Source organism: Periophthalmus magnuspinnatus, chromosome 21, assembly GCF_009829125.3.
Source record: "Periophthalmus magnuspinnatus isolate fPerMag1 chromosome 21, fPerMag1.2.pri, whole genome shotgun sequence".
In the NCBI taxonomy this organism is placed as follows: domain Eukaryota; kingdom Metazoa; phylum Chordata; class Actinopteri; order Gobiiformes; family Gobiidae; genus Periophthalmus; species Periophthalmus magnuspinnatus.
Genome location: NC_047146.1, coordinates 31,939,227 through 31,964,344, shown reverse-complemented (window position 1 = coordinate 31,964,344; position 25,118 = coordinate 31,939,227). Strand labels below are relative to the sequence as shown.

The window sequence follows — 25,118 nt, the reverse complement described above, 5'->3', positions numbered from 1 at the left end:
ATGTTTAATAAAGGCTCATATTACACTGTTTTCTGATCCATGTTATAATAAAGACCTGGAGATGTGATGTTTTTGAGGAGGAATCAGGATTAGAACATGTCTTAAAGCTCACGAAAATACATTTAACATAATATGGGACCTTTAAGACGTTTCCAAGCCTGAATCGTTCTAATTAAATATAACTACTTATGTGAATTGATAGATACGTTTCAATCCATTATTTCTTACCTCAACAACATGACAAGATCCGCGTCACTGGACAGACGTGCTAGTCCGTTTACCCCTTCACTGCGAATAAACTGCACTTTTTCCCTGTAAAAGTCACATATAAAAATAAAACGGATTCAAAGTTTAAATATTGCACTTGAGTCTAAGGTTGAGTTTTAAAGTTCACATTTTCCACAGATAAACATTTATAGAGTGAATAAAAGCTGTACTTGAGCGAGTGGTTTCTGGCGAGCTCGGGCTGTCTTTCTTGCAGGATCTCAAAGATGTTGGGTTGCCGTAGAAACGCGACTATCTTGTCATTGTAGGCTGAAGAGAAGAAAATGAAAGTATTATACAAAAACATCCACAGGGTTTTGTGAGTGTGTTACTAATGAGAGGCCTGCACTGTGGAACCACAAACTTGGATTAGAGGGTTAGTGAGAGGTAGCTCTGGTTTAGTGGTTCTACGAAGCTCACGTGCTGTCAGGGGAGGTCTCCATGGCAACACGCCCTAAAATCATAACCTGCTCTGGACAAGGGACGTGACAGTAAAGAATAACATCATTTATTGTGACACAAAGGGCAGAGTAATCCTTTGTGGGACATTTCATATAATAAACTGCCGCTGCTCAGGTCTAGAACCAGGAAGTACTTCACACATGTGTCCTGTGCTCAGGTCTAGAACCAGGAAGTACTTCACACATGTGTCCTGTGCTCAGGTCTAGAACCAGGAAGTACTTCACACATGTGTCCTGTGCTCAGGTCTAGAACCAGGAAGTACTTCACACATGTGTCCTGTGCTCAGGTCTAGAACCAGGAAGTACTTCACACATGTGTCCTGTGGCTCAGGTCTGTGGCTCCTGTGGCTCAGAGAATAAACTTTAAAGCAGCTCTGTGTGAACAAGTCTCTCCATGGACCAGCACCAAAGAACATCTCCCACATGAGCCACAAGAACCATCTCACATGAGGAGGACTAAACCAGGACTAAACCAGGACTAAACCAGGACTAAACCAGGACTAAACCAGGACTAAACCAGGACTAAACCAGGACTAAACCAGGACTAAACCAGGACTAAACCAGGACTAAACCAGGACTAAATATGGAGAATCTTGATGAACTCTGGGAGGCAGACTGCTTTCTTTGCTATTCCTGATGACTTCATCAACAAATTGTATGAATCATTGTGGAACCGCATGATGCAGTCCTTCAAGCTCATGGAAGTCATACAAGATATTAAATATGGATCTCACAGCACCACTACTTAATTCACTGACGTTATGCAACATATTTTTGTATTTGAAGTAAATTATTTGTTCAATTTTCTGTAGGCGACAAAACTGTAGCGAACTTGTGTTCATTAAATGATCAATCTTTCTTCAGTGAAGCAAATTTATTTTAGTATATTGAGCATAATTTGGGAGGGTTTTAGCTTTCATTTTTCTAAAACCAATCGATTTATTTAAAGTCAGGTTATAAGCTTGTGTTTCTACAAAATGGATAAGCGACAAGACTGTATGACTGAAAGGGTTTTATTATGCACTTTTCTGTTTTAATGTTAAATTTATAATGATTATTTATGTTTTGATTTGTTGTATTGTGATTTTAATGTCTTTTTTATTCTATAAAACACTTTGAATTACTTTGTGTATTAAAGGCGCTGTATAAATGAACTAATACAGCAGCTGTTTAAATATGAAACCTGTTCATAATATTAAAATGATAATTATTCACATCTAGAACATTTTTGAACTGTCAGCAACTTTAATAATTATCGTGATATCATCTTTAATCACATTAATTTTGGCCATGATAATAATAACACCAAATTTCAGTATCTCTTTTGCCCGAAGCTCCTGAGTAAGATAAGACGATGACTCTTTGACCAATCAGAGACAAGAATCCAGCTGCTGTGGCCAATCAGAGAGGAGAATATGAATGGCTGAAGAGAGAGACGAGGAAATAGATACGGCCCGTTTTATATCAGTGTTATTTGAATAGCTCCATGATGTGCTCAGATTCACACAGAGGAAGGACACTTAAACACACTCAGTTTGTCCACTGTTTTATGATACTGCATTACACTAAACACACACTTTAATATTTTTATAATAACATTTGTAAAGACTTTTTAAATCTAATTGTGCATTTGTATGAGGTGTGCAGTGTAAGTGCTGTTCATTGAGTGTTGTATGAAGTATTTCAGTCTGTGTTTAATGACTAAAGCTCTGACGCTTCTTCTACACTGATGTCCAAAGAGTGTCTGTGTCATCCAATTCAATTCAATTCATTTTATTTTTGTAACGCCCCAAATCACAACAACAGTTGTCTCGAAGGGCGTTCATGTTTTGGTTGATGGGGTAAACCGGAGTACCCGGAGGAAACCCATCCAGACACGAGGAGAAACATGAAAAACTCCACACAGAAAGGCCTGGGCGACCCGGGGATCAACCAAACCTTCTGCTGTGAGACATGAGTGTTGCCCCCGTGCTGCCTAAAATCCCTCCGTCGTCCAGGTCTGATCCATAGTAAAAGACGAAACTAAATCTGTCAACTGGACAAATCTTGTAGGAGTGAAGATGTTTCGCTGCTCGTCCAAGCTGTTTCTTCAGTTCTGGTCAGATTAAAGCTGGACACTGCCTTATATTTGTCTGAAGGGAGGAGCTAACTGCGCCGAAACTGTAAACAGCCTTAAAAACCCTATTCAATCTATAATGGCGGCCTATTGTTCTCTTTGTTGCTGTTTGTTTTGGGTCTGAGGATAGAGTTGTAGATCGGTAAGAGCTTTACGATGTTCTTTCTCTGGCGTGGGACTTGCGTGGACTCGATTGTCCGCTTAGATCCTGTGGCTTGTTCTTTATTCTTTAAATTTCTCATGTTTGGTGATTTTGATTGACAGTTCCACATGTAGCTCTTACCTACATAGATCTAACATTTCTTTCTCCTTTCCCTTCCGATTGGTCAGTTGGTGCTAACCCTGCCCCCTATCTGTGTACGTGGGTTGATATTCATAGTACTGCTTAAACAGAGACGCTCATGTTTGGGTTAGTCAATCCAGGTAAGAGAAACTTAACCAGTTCAACCAACCTCGTACTACAGGCCTCAAGAAAGAATCATACTGACTTAAACAGGTCAAAATAATATATCAGGAGTTTACAGTGTGCGAACTGGAAACAAATCAGGTCAAAAACCAGGTCTAAACTGTGTCTAAGATCAACGGAATATAGGACTAAACCAGGTCTACAACAAGACCAAGCCAGAACTAAACCAGGACTAAACCAGAACTAAACCAGAGCTAAACCAAGACCAAACCAGAACTAAACCAGGACTAAACCAAGACCAAACCAGAACTAAACCAGAGCTAAACCAAGACCAAACCAGAACTAAACCAGGACTAAACCAGAACTAAACCAGGGCTAAACCAAGACCAAACCAGAACTAAACCAGGACTAAACCAAGACCAAACCAGAGCGAAACCAAGACCAAACCAGAACTAAACGAGAACTAAACCAAGGCCAAACCAGAACTAAACCAGGACTAAAACAAGACCAAACCAGAACTAAACCAAGACCAAACCAGAACTAAACCAGAACTAAACCAAGGCCAAACCAGAACTAAACCAGGACTAAACCAGAACTAAACCAGAGCTAAACCAAGACCAAACCAGAACTAAACAATATTGAAACAGCACAAAACCATTTCAAAAAGACTCCATAGGCATCACTCAGCTCTAAACCTGGACTTAATCAGTACAGAGCCAGGTCTGGCACAGGATCAGACCTTTATTCAAATGAAGCAATTAAAATACTATAAAAGAAGGACATAAACCTCAGCTGGACTAACATCCTACCTCACTACTACTACTACTTCATATTTGTATTACTCTGCATTGCAACAAGTGAGTGCATCTACATCTATGTCCAGAAAACATTATGAGAAAGTGTTACCAAATGTGTAAACAGGAATAATGAGATGAGCCAGTATGAGGTCAGGTTTTTGGCGTGTGTCCACAGGAGAATACGACGATCATAAAGGGCACATGTGTCAGTTAATCAATGGATTTTAGACTAACTGTTGTATTTTGCAGAACTGTCCTTGTCAAAACCTGCACCAGCCTAAACAATCAGAAACAAATCAGATTAGCCACGTCAGATTTTACATTTGAATAATCTGACAGCTCCAGAAATCAGATAAAGGTCAGATTTTTGGATGTGAACAGAGCCACTGAAACGTCGCTTTATGTCTCTTATCTAACTTTAACCAATAACAAAAGTAAAAGTGACTGACCGACAGGCACCAGGTCGTGGTACTGGTTGCGGCTCGACCCACTGAAGGTGCTGGAGGGGCGGGGCAGCAGGGGGGGGTTGGTCTGTCGGGAGTCGTCCACCACCTGAGAGCACAGCACAGGCTACAGCTCAGCTCGTATCCCAGCTCTGCCCTCAATCCTCCAGACACACACACCGACACACACAGACACACATGGACACACACGACACACGACTGAACCGAATATCATAGTGTTTTTGATGTCATCCATGTATGTTTGAGTAATTTAGCGATCTCTCTGTGTTAAAATAAAGGGTTAAATGTATTACTGCATTGTTCCGGACAAAGGTAGTGTGGCTAACTCCTTTACACGTTTACTTTGCAAACAAGGAGTATTGATTTTGCTTGTAATATGTTGTGTGTCTAAACATAGCATGTGGAAAGCTTACTACGTGAGTCTATAATGGATTAGCATTGACCACTCTCAGGTACTGCACACTGGCACCACTTTGCTTCCCATAAATGAACAGAACAGTGTATGACCACGGAGCTGGGCCATAAGGCAGCACGTTATACATTATTGTCCTCAGAAAACATATTATTGAAAACATAAAACTGTGGGTTATATAGAGACTAAAGACATTTTACATAATCCTCAGATGTAGTCCATTCCAGCCCCGTTAGTTTATTTTAGACTCACTGGAAATATACACTGCCGGGCCAAAAAAAAAGTTGCCACCTGGATTTATCTAAGCAAATAGGTCTGAGCCTATAGGTACGAGTCAGGTCTAGGTTCAGCAACAGTCTGTGCTCAAAGAATGAGGTCAGCTGACACCTGAATATACTGAATGACCAGGTTATTCCATCAGTGGATTTGTTCTTCCCTGATGTCACGGGCATATTCCAAGATGACAATGCCAGGATTCATCAGGCTCAAATAGTGACAGAGTGGATCAGGAGCATGAGACGTCATTTTCACACATGGATTGTCCACCACAGAGTCCAGACCTTAACCCCATTGAGAATCTTTGGGATGTGCTGGAGAAGCTTTGTGCAGCGTCAGACTCGACCATCATCAATGCAACAGGTGAAAAATTAATGCAACACTGGATGGAAATAAATCTGTGACATTGTAGAAGCGAAATCGAAACAATGTCACAGTGAATGTGTGACGTAATCAAAGATAAAGGAACAATCAAATATTAGAGTGTGTGACCTTTTTTTTTGGTGGTGACTTCTTTTGTGGCCAGGCAGTGTATTTAAAGGAACTTTAGATGAAGAGCTTTAGGTGCTGAGGATTCAGGTCAGACAGTAGATCAGTGTTAGGCCTCACCTCTCCGGCGCTGTGGCTGCGTTGGCGGGTCAGGTGTTGGCGATGGGCCAGGAGCCCGGTGGAGCGTGAGCTCTGGAGGGGCAGCCGCGGGTCGATGAAGGTCGTGGAGCGACAGTTGTGATCCACGAAGAAAGGCTGAGGAAGGGGACAGGAAGGAGAGAATAAAAGACGTGTGTGTCATCAGAATCTTCAACATAAATGCTCAAATAAATGGAGAATTGTCACTAGAGCACATTCTACCGTCGAGCCACTTCAAACCAAAACTCGGCCATTCCCACACACACAATCACACACCAGCGTACACAGACACACACAGCAAAAGTGTAGATTATTGTGGACATCCTACAATTGCAGAGTGTGATGTTGATATTAAGGCCAATAACACTGATTTATGTGCACTAATATGTTTTGTCTTACTTTCTTATGGCTAATCTATTCCTTCATAGAAAAGATTAAGAATGCACACTGGCGTTTCTAATTTTCTCACAATATCAGTCAATAAACTTTGCTGATTTTCTTTACAGATGGGGACTGTGGCGTAAGGTAAATGTTTGAATTGGTCTTGGCAGCATGAACACTATAATTATCCTTGTTAATATGACCATACTCATTAAATAACTTAAATAATAAGAATAAATGCTGCCAGCGTGTGTCCTGTACCTTCCCCGTGTGGTCGTGCTTCATCTCCCAGCCTCGGGGCAGCTCCAGTTGTTTGTTGGAGAACATGTTGAGGAAGGTGACGAGGTCTCGGTTGTGCTGGTAACGCTCGAAGTAGTGAGCGTCGCGCCGAACCTTACTGATCATGTGCTTCAGACAGGTGTTACTTGTAAACATGCGATAGGCACTCTGGGAAAGGGAAGGGAGACACGGAAATGAGCCACACGTTACAAATATACCAAGAGTTGAGAATCTAAACAGCGAAAAGAACAGTTTTACAGTTTTTCCTCTGGTATTTTGTATTATTCAGTTAATCACATTTATTTATTGCACTGTTGTTCTGATGCTGCTGTTGTATATATTTTCTACCTTTAAGTATTTTATTTTATTTTTAAGCATATCTTTTTTTAACTTCATGCATGCCCTTATTTTTATTTTTATTTATTCAGTGTGTTTTATGTTTTATGTTGCACTTTATCACCAAAATAAGTTCTTTTCTGATTCTATAGCACAAAAACGATGTCTGACTGAAGTGTTTCACAGATTTAGTATTGAATAAGAATACGCTAAACAATAAAAAAAAAGTATTATACATAAACCATAACTTTACATTTCATCCATTGCAAACTGGCTAAATAATAGAAATTGGTCCATTAATTCTATTTAAATCCTGCATAGCTCACAGGCTCATAGTAAAATCTCACTGTAGCAAGTAGCAGATTGTCTTTTATGTGTTTTTACTGTTGAAAAATGCCTATGTTCCAAAATAACTGGAATATTTTTTAATCCAAAAATAGCATAGCATATTTTCTGATCAATGCTATAATGGTTTTTCCTCATGAAAAACAGACCTGGAGTTGTGTTTTGTTTCATTCACATGTTTAACACACAAACCCTGTGTATTTAGGCTGAGTTCTTCTCTCAAACATACGCTGTTCCACCTTGTGATGTCATGTGGTAATACAGGAAGTGCTCCGCTGTGTCTTTAAATCCATACACCTTCACTAGAAAACTACCACTTGATGACATCACAAGGTGGAACAGAGCATTTTAAGATTTGGAGATGACAGACTAATAATAAAGTGTTACTCAAACGTGTGAATGAAACAAAACACAACTACAAGTCTGTCTTTGAGGAGGTAACAACAATCTAACATGGCTTAAAGCTACAAGAATAGGAACTTTAACACTTTGAAAAAAAATGACCAAACACATGAATCATTTTGTGATATTTCGGTGGTGAATCCAGCTCAACGTAAGCTTCCATGTGAGATATATTTATAGCCATATCTAATTATACTCAGAGTCACTTAGACCCTGTCTCAGCCCTGGAAATAGAAAGGACATTTTTGGTAATTACACTGTGAATTATACATTAAAGTGATGAAATATTCAAAGATACTGACAGGGTTTGAATGCAGCACGGTAAAGAAGTCGGGGCTGCAGAGGAACTTTGCGCTGGGAGACTGGAGGAGCAGAGACAGACGAGAGCGAGCGCTGGAGTGAGCCACACCACTCTCTCTTCTGTACTCTGGGAAAGACAAAGTATTAACATGTTATTTCATCATATTTATTCATCAGTTTATATCTCCTGGTACTGTACACTACATAGAGCCCCCTCTACAGACCATGAGATCTGATGAAATGGTTTAATATGAGCTAAAACATAAGTTAAAGGGTTCATTTTTATGTATTTTATAGTTTAGTATGAAAGGTCGACTCAGTGAAGGGCCACTTCACATATCAAAATATATAAAGTAGAGAGAAACAGACTACTATGCTGTACAGTGAATCAGTCAAGGCCACTATGTGTTTAGTTTGACTTGGATAAGGCTTAATGCAAAATATTAGTTTTTGAGGTTATCATGTAAGAATTTTTTAAACTTGCAATAAAAACAACTACTTATGGAGGGCCACTGAAAAAGGTCAAATCCCTGTAAATATTGTGTTCAGCTGTTTAAGTTTAAAGAAGACCTTTCTTATTCTGTAAAGCACTTTGAATTACTTTGTGTACAAACTGTGCAGTACAAATAAACTGTACAAATGGACTGTGCAGTACAAATAAACTGTACAAATGGACTGTGCTGTACAAATAAACCTGCCTTGTGCTGTATACAGTACATGCATAAGGCACACACCTGTGAATCTTTATGTTATAATTTGCATATTTTAAACTGCAATATTTCTAAAATGACTTAATAAAAGAAACCTGTCCACTGACTTGGACGTTAGAAAACTGCAGTGTCCAATACGAGCGGATGTCGCTGTAAATGTCGTCACAACCTCCAATAGATCAGACAGTGAGCAGCAGATTTTCATTTGTACCAAAATAATTATGCAACTCTGCTGAGTCCTGTATGTATCACCCATTAAGAAAATAAAACTGCAGAATGAAGTAAGTGGAGAGCAGTGGGCGAATCAGTCCAAATAAAACTTTAAGTGGATAAATGAGAAGAAAACAACTATAATATGGTTCAGGGCTCTGAGAAGTTGATTTTGCAGAATACGTCTGATTGAACACAAACCTGCGAGTGAATGTGGTAATAGTTCTGTTTCTGGTTCAGGGAGTAGATCCACGGAGCTCTCCTCTGATCGGTCACTGTTGGTTATGGTCCTCCTGATGCTCTGGTATCTGAGGACAAGTTAACGTTACTGTCATGAAACAAGTACCTTTTGTGTATTTAGCATTAAAGGCCCAGATTACACTTTATCTTTATCTCATTCTAATGTTGTGTCCTCATCATAAACAGACTTGGAGTTGTGCTTTGTTTCATTCACACTTTTAACGCACAAATGCTGCATATTTACTCTGAGTTCTCTGTTCCACCTTGTGATGTCATCATGGGGTAATACAGGAAGTGCTCCACTGTGTTTTTAAACTGCACATACTTCATAACATTAGATTTATAATCATCAGATCATTTGAAGTTAGTGTAATTGGAAGAACTGAACATGAAAATAATGCACAAAAACCAGTGGCTTCTAATAAAACAGACCACGAAAAGATTCACGTTTGATTTTAGGATCACGGTATTTTGATGTTTGTTTTCAGGCTGTTAAGATCCCAGTCTGCCCTGTGTGTTGATGTTATCGTTCCCCCTCCCTTGTGTGTCAGAGCCTGGAGCTGGGTGGAGATTCTGGCTCCTCCCACACACACCTGCAACCCGTCCACAATCAAGCCGCACCTGGGCAGGACAAAGGAACTGAGGACCTGACACTCAGCACCAGATTGTGCGTGTATCCTCTGTGGTACTTCTCTGCTCGGCTCAATCTCGTTTTTGCATTTATAACTTCGATTCTATCTTTTGTTCCTCGCCTGATCCCGTTCTCTGAAACTATGCAGCACCTCCGCCTCCGACCCAGCTCTCCACGACCCGCTCGAAGACTGTCTGCTCCGTCAACTTTTATTTGCATTCCTGTGCCTGTAAATAAGATTTGTTTAAACTTTTTCCCGAGTCTGAATCTTTGGTCCCTGTCAGTCGTTACAACACAGGCTTTGGTGCAGGCTTAAGTTACACGTCATAAACTCTTCCTCTGGGGCTTTTCATAGATTGTCCTGTACTTTAGACAAACTTTACTTCACTAACTTTTACTCAGACTTGTACACCTCTACCTCTGCTGCCTCAGAGCACCCAGAGCGCACCTCGAGGGAAAAGGGTCCTTCACGCCGCTGTAAACATGGAGCTGTCCACACCACTGCCCGATCAAAACAAATGTAGCAGCACAGATTTAGCTTCTGGAAATAAAACATATCTGATGGTTTTAGAGGGATCTTTAGACTAGTATAAAAAACTAAGTGCTGTTTAGTTTCCAAAAATAACATTCCAATCATTATTTTCTTTTGTGGGCCCACGGTGGGACTGGGACGGCTACCATTTCATGACATCACAAGGTGGAACAGAGCATTCTGAGCTTTGCAGATTTAGACAGACTAATAATTATAGATGACTCAAACATATGTGAATGAAACGAATCAAAACAAAACTCCTGGTCTGTTTAACAATATTCTATCATGGATTAATATTGGACCTTTAACACATTTTCCTCACAGACCTTCGATTGAGTTGCTCCATCTGCTGTATGGAGTTGGAGCGGGTCAGACCCTGTGGGGCAGGTGGGCCGGTGGGCCGCTGCCACGTGGTGGTCCTGTTCACGTGGTCCACAAAGAAGATCCGGCCGTGACTGTCGATCCGAGCCTCCCAGTCTGAAAGCACAGGCAGCACTCACACACAAGCCTGTTGTGACAGATACTACGTCGACTTATCGTTCAACACATGAAAACTGGAACAATATACAATATATTTTACAGATCAATATTTATTATGTGTACAATTTATTTATAATAGTGGGAAGATCCTCACCATTTGAATGTAATAAGGTACGATTTGAGCTGCAGAGTAAATAACATCCAGGACACATGTTTAGTTCATTCTGTTATTTGTTGTAGCTCAGGCCTCAGGCAGGGGGCAGGCACTTAGCAACACTGTCAATCAAACCTGTAGCTAATAGTAGCGGGAGCGACCTCGGGGAAAGAACCACCGCTCATTTGTCTGTTATTAATGTTCATATCTTGATTTATGGACACAATAGCCAAATAAAAAACCCAGGATCATGTAGATTAATATGAACCTGCTGCCTGACAGCAGCAGTTACAGAGACAGGGGACACAGTTTTTCAATAGAAAGTGAATGGAATCAGAGTCGATGGAGCAGGAAGTGCACAGCTCATGTTCACTTCTTATTTGTAACTCAGCAGCTGGAAGTTTTAGCCATGTCCATTTATATAAACAGTGTATGTTTACACTGCAGTTTAAGATTCAAGTGGTGCAGTTTGAGGTGCACAAAATAATATATATATATATATATATATATATATATATATATATATATATATATATATATATATATATATATATATATATATATATATATATATATATATATATATATATACGTAATTAACTATAAAAACTATAAATGAGGCCACAGGTAAGATCTGTGGAGAGGCGAGTCTGCTCACAGTAAGAATGCATGTTTTTGTATGTATTATTGAGCAATAACACACCGGTAAATGAATAAGTGCAGCCCCACAACTGTGACTTTCCCATCGAGTGTTTTCCACAAAATATTGTGGGACAGCAGTGGCTCAGTTGGTAGAGCGTTTGTCCACTGATGCGAAGGCGGTTTGAATACAGTTCTCCACATAAACATCTTTGGTAGAGATGTCAGAGCCACTGACCCACAGCATGAAGGTGTGATTCCAGCTCCCACAGATGAATACTGCCCTTGTGTCCTTAGGCAAGACACTTAAACCACTTCACCCTCAATGTCTGTGTGCACTTGTGTGTGAATGTGTATGTGGTTCCTTGATGTAAAGCCCTTTGGGTGATTTGAAGGAGGAAAACTATATAAAAATATGACCATTTACCATTACGTTACAAATGACAAATGCTTGGAAAAAACAGGCAGAAATAATTGGAAATAAATAACAAACAAATAACAAACACTGTAGCGGCAACACAAAAATAGACAAAACATGTGAACATTAAAATAATATTAATATAGTGCATTTGAATAGACAGATAAAACAGATAAAACAGGACGGTGCATGCAGACACACACACTCACTCGGAGGCAGAGGCTCGTCCACTCGCTGGTATCGATGGATGTCCTGTCGAACCGAAGGGAGGGAACGCACAGGGTGACCGTTCACGTGGGAACCTGCGAAACAACGTGCACTTTATTTACGTTTCACAGTGACGTCCATGAGACAAGCGTGAGATAAAATACATACACATGAGAGATACACAATGTCAAAAGTTTATTTCCATTATTATTTACTTTATAGATTCTCACTGGAAGTTTGAACACTAAGAATGGACACATGGAATGTAGTAAACAAAACAATAACTCAAAAAAAAAAAAGAAAAATAGCCACCCTTTGCTTTGACCCTGGTTTACACTTTTCATTTCTCGATCCTGACAAGGCACAACTGTGAAATGAAAACTAATTCATTAAGATGATGCAGAGAAGGCCAAGGGTTTGCAGCTCTGTCCACAAAGCAAAGAGTGGAAATGTAAATTATATTATATTAGGGAAATTACATTTCACTTATTTTTCTTAAAAGGGAAAACAACTTTGTCATAGATTTCCAAATATTGATATTGGCAAGTATCTGTTATCTGGCAAAAGAATATTGGTCTGCTCTGAATATTGACTTTTTCCTTGTTTCACTTTGGCACTGGACCTACCCTCGTCTCCGTCTGTCTCTGTGTTGGCGTCAGTCTCCGCAGTTTGTCCCTCCTCCTCTGGTTTGGGGTCCGGTCGCTCCTGCTCCTCTGCCCCCTCCCCAGCTCCTCCTCCTGTGGCCAGACTCAGCCTCCTCACAGTGATGACCTCCACCTCCTCCAGCTGCCCGCTCACAGAGGCCTCCCCTCCGTCTGCCTCCGGGGCCGTCCCGGACCCCTCTCCCCCGACATCCTGAGGGTCCGGAGGGGCGCAGGACACTCCCCCCGGGTCGATGGCTGCCTCTGCTCCCTCCTCTGGCTCCTAAAAACATAACAAATATATTTATCCATGGAGGTCAGCTTCTGTTAAAAGGCGACATTTGGACGAATAACAATACATAATAATACAAATAATACAAATAATAATAATAATAATAATAATATAAACAATGATAGTACAAATAATAAAAGTAAGTAGCGTCCCATATTTGAGAGACAAACCACCGCTGACTTTGATTAAGTCAGTTATCGTCCAAAGTGTGCGACTGAGATTACATTTTTTGGCCATCTCGTGTCTAATTGGCTCAGGGGTTTCACTACTTACTGTTCAATTTTATCTTTATGAGTCTTGTTAAAATAAACACATATTTAAAGATGAGGCAGTGCACAGCGGAGGACACGGTGCACAATGTGTCTCAATGCTAATGCTAATGCTAATTTTGAGGCATAATAAATATAAACCACCCCAAACTGAAGTATCCTACATATAAAAATAATTAGTTAATCTTTACTTTAATTAATTTGAATGTGAATAGGTTATTTATTTTCAGTTTTCTGTTTTTAATAAAAGTCGCTGTAGGTTTGAGCCACAGTGAGCTAGCTGGTGCACTGCTGTGTATAGAGCCTGTGGAGCGGACCGGTCCTCTTTGTTGAATCGAGCTCGTTGTACACATAATAGGACAGTTTATACTAGAAATGCCAAAAGAACTTCTGGTGAAACTCTCGTAATGTAAATGTTACTCTTGAATCATTTCCAGAATATCAACATTTAAAAACAGTGTGAGGCCACAGTGTGACGTGTAACGCACTGCAGGACTGAGGCCTCTGATCACACCAGAATACAACACGACAGAGACGACTCCACCGCTCAGATAAATATGAACAAAAACTACAAAAATATTATATTAGTATTAGCGACCACATAAACAGACTCAATAAATAGACTCAGTACTCAATACCAGGTCCAGTACTACAATGATACTGCTAATGATCCCTCAGTGTCCAGTAGGTTCATAGTGGTCCATGGGTGTGTACTAGTCACATCAGAATAAACTGGGACTGTAGACCATTGTGTCGTGCGTCCTGATTGGCTGTTGGACTGTAGACCATTGTGTCGAGCGTCCTGATTGGCTGTTGGACTGTAGACCATTGTGTTGTGCGTCCTGATTGGCTGTTGGACTGTAGACCATTGTGTCGTGCGTCCTGATTGGCTGTTGGACTGTAGACCATTGTGTCGTGCGTCCTGATTGGCTGTTGGACTGTAGACCATTGTCCATCAGTCTCCTCCGTGCCGTGTCTCCTGTCCAGTACAGAATGTGTTCAGACAAATTTACATAAACGTTGGATCGCAGTGTGACTCTGAAGTGCTGTACGTTTGCAATTTGTTTTCTCCCCGACAAAACCCACAATGTCGATGAAACGTTCTGCACCGACAAAGACGCCTACGAAGGTTTGAACTTTGAGAGAGTTTAAACGAGAGAGAAATGTGAGAAAATGTTAACGCCTGTGTGAGAAAAGTGTATAAAGTGTGTGGTGAGGGGTTTTACAGACAAAAACATAGAGAATAATGTAAAAAATAAAACTGATACTTCATGGATTTCACCTATTGCAGGTTATTTTTAGCCACAAACCAGGGACCACTGTAAACTGTCCTCAAAAGTTGAAACTTGAATAAAATAGTCTGACTTTAGTTAGAAAAGCTGACACAGTTGTTTAATTGTACCTTTAAACTTTTCCTTACCGTACTGGTTCAAACTCCACTGCAATGACAAAGTACAGTAGCCTCTAAGGGTCAAACCTCAAACATCCCAATGGTTTCGCAAAGGGCAAATCGTGACGCCTTATCATTTATCTAACACGTGCACCACTGCAGTCTTCAGTCTAAGGACTTCTATTACCAATGCATCTCTAGTGTACGCCCTTGACAAAGCAGCAGTGAACACCTTTTGTTTTGAAGAGGACCCCAGGAAGACAAGCAGGCGTTAGAGGGCAGCTTATGAGAATTAAATAAAGCGATAAAAGAGTATGAGTAAGAATGGCTAAGAAATACTAAATGTTGAAACCAGTACAAGTTAGTGGGGCGTGTGCTAAAGAACAAAAAGCAGTTATTTAGAAATCTGAAGAATTCTGAAGTAAGAAAAAACATCTGATAAACAATAATCACCACAAAATTCAGCCTTTTTGACGAGCAGTTTACTTTAACATTGATCTCTATGGGATTATTCGCTGCAGTACCAAAGGACGGCCACTAGTCCAACTCACAACAGGTCTAACAAAACCCTGTCAAAATCGTACTTATTATTTGTACATAAATAAATAAATAATGCAGACTTAATTCTATATTTGACTCACTGCAGCCGTGGTCAGTGTTACTGGACAGCTGTCTGACGTTGAGAAAACCGTCTGTTGCGCCGTTTCCATGGAGTCCATCTCTGAAGACTGGTCCTCCATCGCTGCTCCTCTCACTTCCTCCCGTGTCTCTGCGCCCTGTTGCAAAGCACTCTGGGACTCTGCCTCCGCAAAGGGCGTCTCCTCTGCTTCCGAAAACACATCTACCTCGAGCGCATCGTCCACATCTAGACCCCCCATGTCCGGGACGAGATCTAACATCGGACTAACGCTGCCCATGATCATCCCAGAACTCAACGCTCCATCTTGGGTTATCGAGACGACCAACTGGTCCGATTCCACGTCCGGAAACGGGTCTTCCTCCTCTGAGATGGTGACTTCAGGCGGGACCCCATTTAGCAGCAAAGGTGAGAGCGGGACAGGGGGTATATCGTTAGCCCCGGATCTTTCCTCGTCCTCGTCTGAATCGATATGTAGCATCGCGCTAAGTCGTGTGTGCGTAGGGAAACTGGAGTGTAATTTGGGCGACGCAGCACCCAAGGGTCTCTCCCCAGGACCTGCGATAAGAGAAGATATAACTTTATTGATTTGGAAGAAGGTATTTGTTATGGGAGCTCTTAATAAATGGTACACGCAATTATAATTTCAAAGAGTGCAGGCCATAAAAATCAAGATGGGAATAAAATATTAACGAGGAATAATACAAGCTTTTTATTTTGTGGTTAAAAATAAGAAATTATATTATTCATGTTCATATTGTCAGTTTGAATGGTGAGACTAGGAAGTAAACTTTTTTATTCTAAAGATGTAGTATGTAACTTTTCTGCTTGTCACCATGGAGACGTTATTGTTTTACTTGGAATATTTCTCAGTATGTTATTAAAGATATTAAAAAGAGAGACAAGTGCACTCAGTGGGTTTTCCTGTGTAAATAAAAAAAATATATAAATAAATAAATGAATAAATAAATAGATGGATATATAAATTAATTAATAAATAGATAAATAAATAATAAATAAATAGATATATAAATATAAATATATATATATATATATATATATATATATATATATATATATATATATATATATATATATATATATATATATATATATATATATATATATAAATTAATTTATAAATAGATAAATGATAAATAAATAAATGATAAATAAATAAATAAATAAATAAATAAATAAATAAATAAATAAATAAATAAATAAATAAATAGTGAAATAAATAAATGGATAACCAAATAAATAAATACATAGATAAATAAAACCTTTCTATCTCTCTGAAGACAAGATGGTGACAGGTCAGATCTGTGGAATGCATGGTTTTTAAGGTATTTTTAAGTGGGAAAACACCCGTAATTGAATAAATACAAGACAAAAAGTGTAATGTGATACTGTGGAAACTTCAGGCAAGCAAAAACATATCCATGAGGACAAGCAGGGGGCAGACACTCTACCATAAAAAGGTACATAGTGGACCTTTAAACTATTTATAACAAAAAACAAAAAATAAATGTCTAAAATGTGTGTAAATAGCCCTCTAAATATTTACTGAATTGCGTTAATGATTCAAATAAAATGATATACTTCACAGTACAGACCTTTTGGAGCTTCAATGGCGTCCAACCCTTCGCTAAACGATCGCTGCAGAACTTCTGGAGTGGACATGGGTTCAGGGGGTGTGAACCTGCTCTCTGCCCCCAGGAAAGAGTGCTCTTTCTCGGGATAAGCTGAAGCCCCTCCGCTGTCCCACGGTCCCGAAGAGCCCTGGGAGCCCGTGGGGGACAGAGCGATCGAGGACACTCCCGGGAGGTGGTGGGGCAGGTCTTCGTCATCGGAGGGTGTACCGGGAGCGCCGTTCAAAGCGGAGATACCAATGATAGACTCAGGAGAAGCACCTACACAAGAAACAGTGACATTATTTTATATACTAATTTATTATTCAAGTAGTTCATCCATTTGTCAAGTTTCCATCCATTTGTCACATAAATTTCTCGAAAAATTTGAATATTACGAGTTCAAAGCCATCGCCATGTCTAAAATGTGATTACTTTAAGTCCAAAAAACCCACTAAAAACACATGATTCAGAGTGATGCTTTAATTACAAACGTGGCTTTTAAACTGGAGGTAAATAAAGTATTACTGAAGTGAATTAAATTAACTTGTGGTCATTAGTTACCCCCCAGTTCATTATGCCTAAGTAAGATTTCAAACTTTATTTATTTATTTATTTTTTCCGGAAAGTCTATGGTGAAAAAATGAATTAAAAATGTACTTCCAGAACCGGTGGGTGGTGCCAAATTGATCAAGGTCAATGAAAAAGCTAATATAAACTTTTACAAAATGCCACTGTGCAGTACGATGGAAAGTATCACTAACTAAATACAAATAAATAAATAAATGCATTGCTCAAACCTGTTGTCGTGAGCTCCACTTTGAACTGAAGCTGACCGCTCACATGTTCCGTGGGCAAACGCCGACACAGAGAGAAACTCACAGGCTGAACTCTGTGGAAAAAAAACAATAAATATTACCACAGTTATTTTGAGTGCAATCAGCAGTAAGAGTAAGTATCACTGAATAAATATCATAGACAAATACCCGGGTATTTTCTCGATAAGACGCTGCACAGGGATAGTCAGCTGACCCAAGAATCGTTTGATGATTGGTCGACTTTTGGCAAATTTGTCTTTCACTTCAATGTAAAGAATGTCCGTCATAAGAGCCACAAAAGTGTATTTCTGCAAACAACAAACGTACAGATGATCAAATACAAATACTGTCCAATATAAACGATAAACACATTTCTTTACCTGACAACAACAGTAATGTAAAAGTGCAATGTAAAAAAGCATCACAATACTACATAGACCATGATCCTTTGCTCTTTTACCATGTATTTTAATGAAATCTAAATCTTAAACTGAACTCCGACTCCTTGTGATCATAATACTAACCATTCATGATATTTAAATATTGTTGAGCCGTAATAATAAAGCTCTGACCTCTCCGTGCCACACAGGGTTGGTGGTGTTGGCGATGATAGCCGACCGCCGCTCCTGTCCGTGATGACTAAAAACAGGGAACACACTCCTCTTCCCCGGATGGATGGACATTTTCAGGTAAGGGTCCGGGTTAAAAAACATGCCCTTTTTCAGGCCTGTGGCTCGGAGATCTACAGCAAACAAGTTACACATTTTATTTTGGAGTATTCATCCTGGCTACTGTTACTTGGACATGGCTGTTTGATTCCTGCTCTTACCATGTATTTATTATATTAATAAACATAGGGGTCGTCTGATATGGACTGTTTCACACCGTTAACCAATATTTGTCAATACCAATATAGACCCATTAAAATGCAAAGCAAGTTTTACTAAAAACAGTACTCTGGTGTTTACAGCAGCATAAATATCCCTCTATAAAGTTTACATTTGTTTTATATCTATAGTAGTAAAATATCTGCTGTCTACGTTTGTTTTTGAGTCGTGCAGAGGTGAGGGCAGCTCTGTGTTTACACCGGAGCAAGGACCCGACATCATGTAAATGTAAGAAACACTGTCACAACTGGAACATGTTAAAATCCAACAGAAACGAAGAAAAAATGTCTACAATTTTAAAACCCTTGAGCCCCCCTTATATGTTTGTGTTGTTCTTATATGTTTGTTTTGTTCTTATATGTTTGTGTCGTTCTTGTGTGTTTGTGTTGTTCTTATATGTTTGTGTTGTTCTTGTGTGTTTGTGTCGTTCTTATATGTTTGTGTCGTTCTTATATGTTTGTGTTGTTCTTATATGTTTGTGTCGTTCTTATGTGTCTGTGTCGTTCTTATATGTTTGTGTCGTTCTTATGTGTTTGTGTCGTTCTTATGTGTCTGTGTCGTTCTTATATGTTTGTGTCGTTCTTATGTGTCTGTGTCGTTCTTATATGTTTGTGTCGTTCTTATGTGTTTGTGTCGTTCTTATATGTTTGTGTCGTTCTTATGTGTCTGTGTCGTTCTTATGTGTTTGTGTCGTTCTTATGTGTTTGTGTCGTTCTTATGTGTTTGTGTCGTTCTTATGTGTTTGTGTTGTTCTTATATGTTTGTGTTCTGTTCTTGTGTCTGTTGTAGTTGTGACATTCTGGATGTTTTCAGCCTGATGTTGTTGCACAAACACAACTGGTCAAAGTGATGAGATCAGAGTCAGAATGTGTCAAATGTGAATCACCAACAGCTGAGCCAGGAGGGGGTCCCAGAGACACATTAGGGCCCCCTGAAAGCTGGAGCCGGCCCTGGGTGCACTGGGACTGACACTAGAGCAGTGCGCCAATATTTTTAATCTGCTCATCCATAAATAAAAATGTAGTTTCTTTTTCCTTTTACCTGTCAAAGTAAAACTGATGAGTTTCCGGGGGTGTTCTATCCCCACCTGCTCAGCCAAGCCCTCCACCTGAAAGAAAAAATATAAGAACGTTTAGATTGAGTGACTGTTACGTGTGATGTTTTAAGTTTGAGTTATTTAAAAATATGTTCTAAACACATACAAAAGCTGGCACAGACGGGTTCTTGACGGTGATGCAGGGGGTGGTGGCTCTCAAAGCTCCACTCACTCCATGGTAATATTTAAAACAGATCTTTGTCTCAGCTGCAGAACAAACACGACAGAGAAGTAAGTGATTGTGTGAAAAGATAAACATCCCACATTGTTATCTCTATAGAGTCATTTATACATATAGAATAATTGTACAAAATAAAGCTGACTACGCAGATTTCGCCTATTGCGGGTTATTTTTAGTACATAACCCCTGCGATAAAAAACAAGAGACCACTGTAATTATCATGAGATCCATTTGTGGGCTGCCCTGTTCTGGACTGGAGATATTTTATCGATAACATTTAATAACCGTGTTAGTGTCAGAGTTAAAGAGATGACTTACGCTCCATAAAGTAGGGTCCAGCCTCGAGTCTCCAGACGATCTGTCCTTTCTGGGTGCCATTGACTCCTCTGTTCTTACAGTCCCACACATTGGACGGGCTGGTCTCATCTGGAAACGACAGAGTCAACGTGTGATTGGTCAGTGTTTTTTTCCAGTATCCTTGAATATTTCGAAGATATTCCTATGATTTTTTCTTAGATTTTTGTTGTTATTTCAGATGGATGTCGTTCATGTTCATTTAAAGGTCATGCGTGACTAAACATAAATATGGTAAAGATTGGTTTGTTTTTGTATTTATTTAAAAAGTTATTATATGTCTTAGAGTTTAGCAAATTTTCTTTATCTATCTTTTATTTTTTTATGGTGTGAAGGTGAAAAGAAATTAAATATTACCACATGAACATCAGTAAGGCGTGTGAAGTCCTTTTTTTTTAATGAAGAAACCAGGGTAGCTACACAGTGTCACCTGTCTGTGTCCATGGAGATGTTATGTTTAATGCCATACTGGGGATTATTAAAAAAATACACCCCCATCTCCAGATTTAATTGTTTAGCTTTTCCCCTTTTTCCTCATTTGCCAACAGTTTAACCTCTACTTGACAAAGAAATTATCAGGGCACGGCATCATCAAGGGGTCAAGAACTGAAACTATAGAAGCCTCAAAGGGTCAACTGGGCTAATGACACAATTTATCAACAACGTTATACTAAAGCACCAACGCAGAGGTTCTCACACTGTGGTACATTAACCCTGATGCAGTTCCTCTGAATACTCTCTACTTTAACAATGAGCTAGTCCTGTTATAGACCTGGTTTAGATCTGGTGTCCTCAGAAAACCAAACTGCTGTAGTAGTACATCCAGGGTAGGGCTATACAAAACTTCACAGTCAAAAAACGCAATGAGTTGATGCAGTTATCAAATGGCAAAAGGTCCTTTCATGGAAAAATGTTGTACCTGTAGTTTGCACCATTAACTGAATCCTATTTTTTTTTTACATGTAAATCACAAATATAATGGCAATCACAGTATTGTCAAAGAAAAAAATAGAACTCTTATGAAAATTGTGTAGTCTGGGTGATCCCTCAGTTGTTCAGATATTAAATTCTGTCAATTGGACAAAAGTGTTAGAGCTCGTCTTCAGTTCTGGTCAGTTTTCTGGTCAGTTTGTCTTATATCTGTGTGAAGGAGGAGCTAACTACACTGAAACACACTTATTTGTTTACAGTTTGTATTTGCTGGCTAGGTCTACTGAACTATATTAAGTGTGAATTTTGCCTGAGTCATATTTTCTTCTATTAGCGTATTGGATATCACTACTGTTTTTCTTGTTTAGATTTAGGTCTGAGGATGAAGTTATAAATAGGAGATAAATTATGTCTCAGCCCTCGATTCCTGTTCAAAAATGGATTGTCTTCCCTGACCAAAATTGCCTCTTTAATTCCCTTCCCAAACCATTTCTTTTCTCTGGTTCAGATCTGAATCTCACTCTCTTCAAAGGAGTGGTCAGTGTCTTTGAGATGTAGATGAACAGCAGACTGTGTCCTGAGCTGCTCTCTCTGTTTATTCTCTTATGTAGATGAACAGCAGACTGTGTCCTGAGCTGCTCTCTCTCTGTTTATTCTCTTATGTAGATGAACAGCAGACTGTGGTCCTGAGCTGTTCTCTCTCTGTTTATTCTCTTATGTAGATGAACAGCAGACTGTGGTCCTGAGCTGCTCTCTCTCTCTGTTTATTCTCTTATGTAGATGAACAGCAGACTGTGGTCCTGAGCTGCTCTCTCTCTGTTTATTCTCTTATGTAGATGAACAGCAGACTGTGTCCTGAGCTGCTCTTGTGACGGTGTTGGTTCATTCTCTTATGGAGTGGCTGTTCTGTTTTGTGCAGCACTAATCCAGGGAAATACATATACAGTAGTTTATGTGACAATATTGCATTTTTTCAGTTATTTCCTATGTGTAGGGTTTTCAAGGTCCCAACCAGAACAGTTTTATCTAAAATGTAAGATGATGTTTCAGAAGCAAACAATATCTACCATAATGTGAATATAAATCATTGCTATACCGTGTCAAGATCTGTGCTGTCTTTAACCCTCCCTTCTGTGTCCTTGTCTGGAGCTGGACGGAGACTCTAGCACCGCCCACTACACACCTGCAGCCAATCAGCAATCAAGCCTCCACCTCGGGAGCACAAAGGGACTGAGGATCCTGCGCACGCCGCCAGATCGTCAGTGTATCCTCCGTGGTACAGTTCCACTTGGCTCAGTCTACTTTTTGAGCTCATAGTCATAGTACTCAGCTGGATTTTGTCATTTTTTATCCCGTTTCTTGGACCCACCCTGCACCTCCGCCTCCGACCCAGCTCTCTACTACCTGCTCCGTCAACCACCATTCACATTTTCTTGTTTGTAATAAACTCAAACTCAAACTTTTACCCCGAGTCTGTATCTTTGACCCCCAGATGTTAGAAAATACCTTTAAACATGAAAAAAGTCACATTGGCCATTGCAATTGATCAAACTTTTACAACGAACACATACAAGAATCATTTCAGCAATTTCAACAACAGCTCCACCCACAGCACAGGATGCAACTTTCTCTCAATACACCCACAGTTTGTTTAGTCTGCTGACGCCAAAATACCAGTCCGCCTTTAATCAGTGAAATCCGTTTCCTAAAATAGCCTTAGCGCCCACACAACCTTCCAACCAAAGGACGGGCACAAACTTCCTCCGTTATATCGGGGAGGGGGAATCCGCTGTGCGTAGCAGTTTCACCAAAAGAGTGCAGTGCTGAGGGGGAGGGCAGCTGGCTTATCATTGAATGTCTGCTTAGTCAAGGAAAGCTGGAGCCCCTCTTGGGTATTAGAGCGCGGGGTATGTGATAGAGTCTCTGCAGGTCTATAATCAATAAGAGTGACCCTGCCCTGACTGGCACCTGGCCTCAGTGTCTGCTCTCCGCCTGATGGACCTGGTAACTTATGCAGATAGAACAATGACCTCCAGGACTAAACCTGACTGAGGGGTTGTAAATACTGCGGATGTGCTTCAAGGCTGGCAAACGGGGAAAGTGATGAGATATGTGTTTGGATATGACCAAGGACATTTTGAAATTAATGTTTTTGCAGTAGGTGTAAAGTAGTAGTAGTAGTAGTAGTAGTAGAAGTAATATAAGGTAAGGTAGGGAATACTGTATTAATCCCTTATAAAAATAAAGCAGAAAAAAACAACTCGAGTCACTAGGGCGCCCTCTAGAGGAGAGTGCAGCGTTCCAAAATCTCTATTGTTGCTATGAATCAGTGAAATAGTTAAAGCCAAATGCGGTCATAACGTGCACAAGTCTTCAAAAGTTTGCACATGTTTTTAGAAATGTCATATTTGAGGGTGAGTTGTGTTGTACTAGACGTGTGTACCATGTGTTTACGGGACTTTCATCCACTTACACCAAACTGTTACTCCGACTTAAGGGACGACAGGTGGAAATGAGTATTTTTGCTATAACCTGGCACGTTACATCTTTCCTGTTTTTTAAGGTCAGTGTGTTGTTGTGCGCTGTCCCTGTCCAAATAAACATATCTTATTTCATACTATACCACACCACACCATACTAAGAGAATAAGAGAAATCCATTCTCCGTCGTACAGCAATACTAAAAAGTCACATTCACAAGACAAAAATTAACCTGAATATCTTTATAATGATATTGAGCTGTATTTTTCACAAGTATAAGACACACAGACTAGTATACACCCATGGAGCACTATGAACCTACTGCACACTGAGGATTACACATATAAGGCCACGTGGTAATACACAAGAAAGTATATCGCTCTGGAGTATAAGTCGCACCAGCGGAAAAATGCATAATAACAAAGAAAAAAACATATATAAGTCACACTGGACTATACGTCGCATTTTTGGGGGAAATTTATTTTACAAAATCCGAGACCAAGAACAGACATTTTATCTTTAAAGTCAAGTTATAATAATAATAATAAAATGTGGAACAACAGGCTGAATATCAGTACATCACGCTAACGTAACACATTTATATTTATTCAGCTCCATGAAGCACAGACAGAACTGAACACGTGTCTGGTTTGTTAACGTAAGATATTAACAGTTAATCAGATAAATAAAGCAGAAAAAACAACAAGTTTACTCTGGATCTCACTCCAAATCAATAAATCCATTGAATTCTTCATCCTCGGTGTCACTTCTGAACAACTCCACCAACTCCAGAGGAAGATGAAGCGCTGCATCTGAGTATAAGTCACACCCCCGGACAAACTATGAAAAAAATTCGATTTATAGTCCAGAAAATATGGTGATATTATTTAATGCTGACATTCTATTCCTTAGTATCAAAATATATATACATTTTAGCATCGTCACAACACGTAGCCAGTTTGTTTTAAACTCTCAGCTTCTCCTGTCGACTGTTCAGTTCACGCCCTCCTCCACCTCAGCACTCTTACTTCATCTGTTTACATGTTTTAAATTGTTATCATCCCTGAGTCGAGGCGTTGGAAGAAAACACTTGAGCCTCACGTCTTTCTCTGTCCCGTCTCTACATCTCCTTTCCCGCACAGCTGCCTCCGTCTCTCCAGGTTGAAATAACAATATAAGGTTGACATATTGTATTATTGAAGAGTTTGACAATGATGAAAATTAGGGCCGCTGCCATAACGATTAACAATCTAAAACTAAATATTATGTCTTTAGAATGGAAAAAAGTCCTCAGAATACAATATAACGGGAGCTGGAACCCATGAATTGTTAATAAAACTTTTAAAGACAGCACTTGTGTAACAAATCTATAGAAGTGATCAAAGCGGTGCTCTTAACAGCATTGATCACCAACAGAAACAGCTC

General features: G+C 39.6%; 1 protein-coding gene across 1 annotated transcript in view; it reads right to left on the bottom strand.

The window, feature by feature from the left end:
- Window positions 1-25,118, bottom strand: part of hecw2a (HECT, C2 and WW domain containing E3 ubiquitin protein ligase 2a) — a 43,796-nt gene that overhangs the window by 14,179 nt on the left and 4,499 nt on the right. Inside the window, exons 2-19 of the mRNA XM_055230400.1 lie at window positions 20,248-20,355; window positions 19,861-19,955; window positions 19,694-19,760; window positions 18,338-18,507; window positions 17,934-18,073; window positions 17,748-17,839; window positions 16,933-17,229; window positions 15,321-15,874; window positions 12,714-13,011; window positions 12,090-12,182; window positions 10,516-10,666; window positions 8,988-9,094; window positions 7,869-7,993; window positions 6,466-6,651; window positions 5,806-5,940; window positions 4,494-4,596; window positions 438-534; window positions 229-312 (exon numbers count right to left, since the gene is read on the bottom strand). Coding sequence (XP_055086375.1) covers window positions 229-312; window positions 438-534; window positions 4,494-4,596; window positions 5,806-5,940; window positions 6,466-6,651; window positions 7,869-7,993; window positions 8,988-9,094; window positions 10,516-10,666; window positions 12,090-12,182; window positions 12,714-13,011; window positions 15,321-15,874; window positions 16,933-17,229; window positions 17,748-17,839; window positions 17,934-18,073; window positions 18,338-18,507; window positions 19,694-19,760; window positions 19,861-19,955; window positions 20,248-20,355 — 2,902 coding nt within the window. The remainder of the gene's footprint in view (window positions 1-228; window positions 313-437; window positions 535-4,493; window positions 4,597-5,805; window positions 5,941-6,465; window positions 6,652-7,868; window positions 7,994-8,987; window positions 9,095-10,515; window positions 10,667-12,089; window positions 12,183-12,713; window positions 13,012-15,320; window positions 15,875-16,932; window positions 17,230-17,747; window positions 17,840-17,933; window positions 18,074-18,337; window positions 18,508-19,693; window positions 19,761-19,860; window positions 19,956-20,247; window positions 20,356-25,118) is intronic.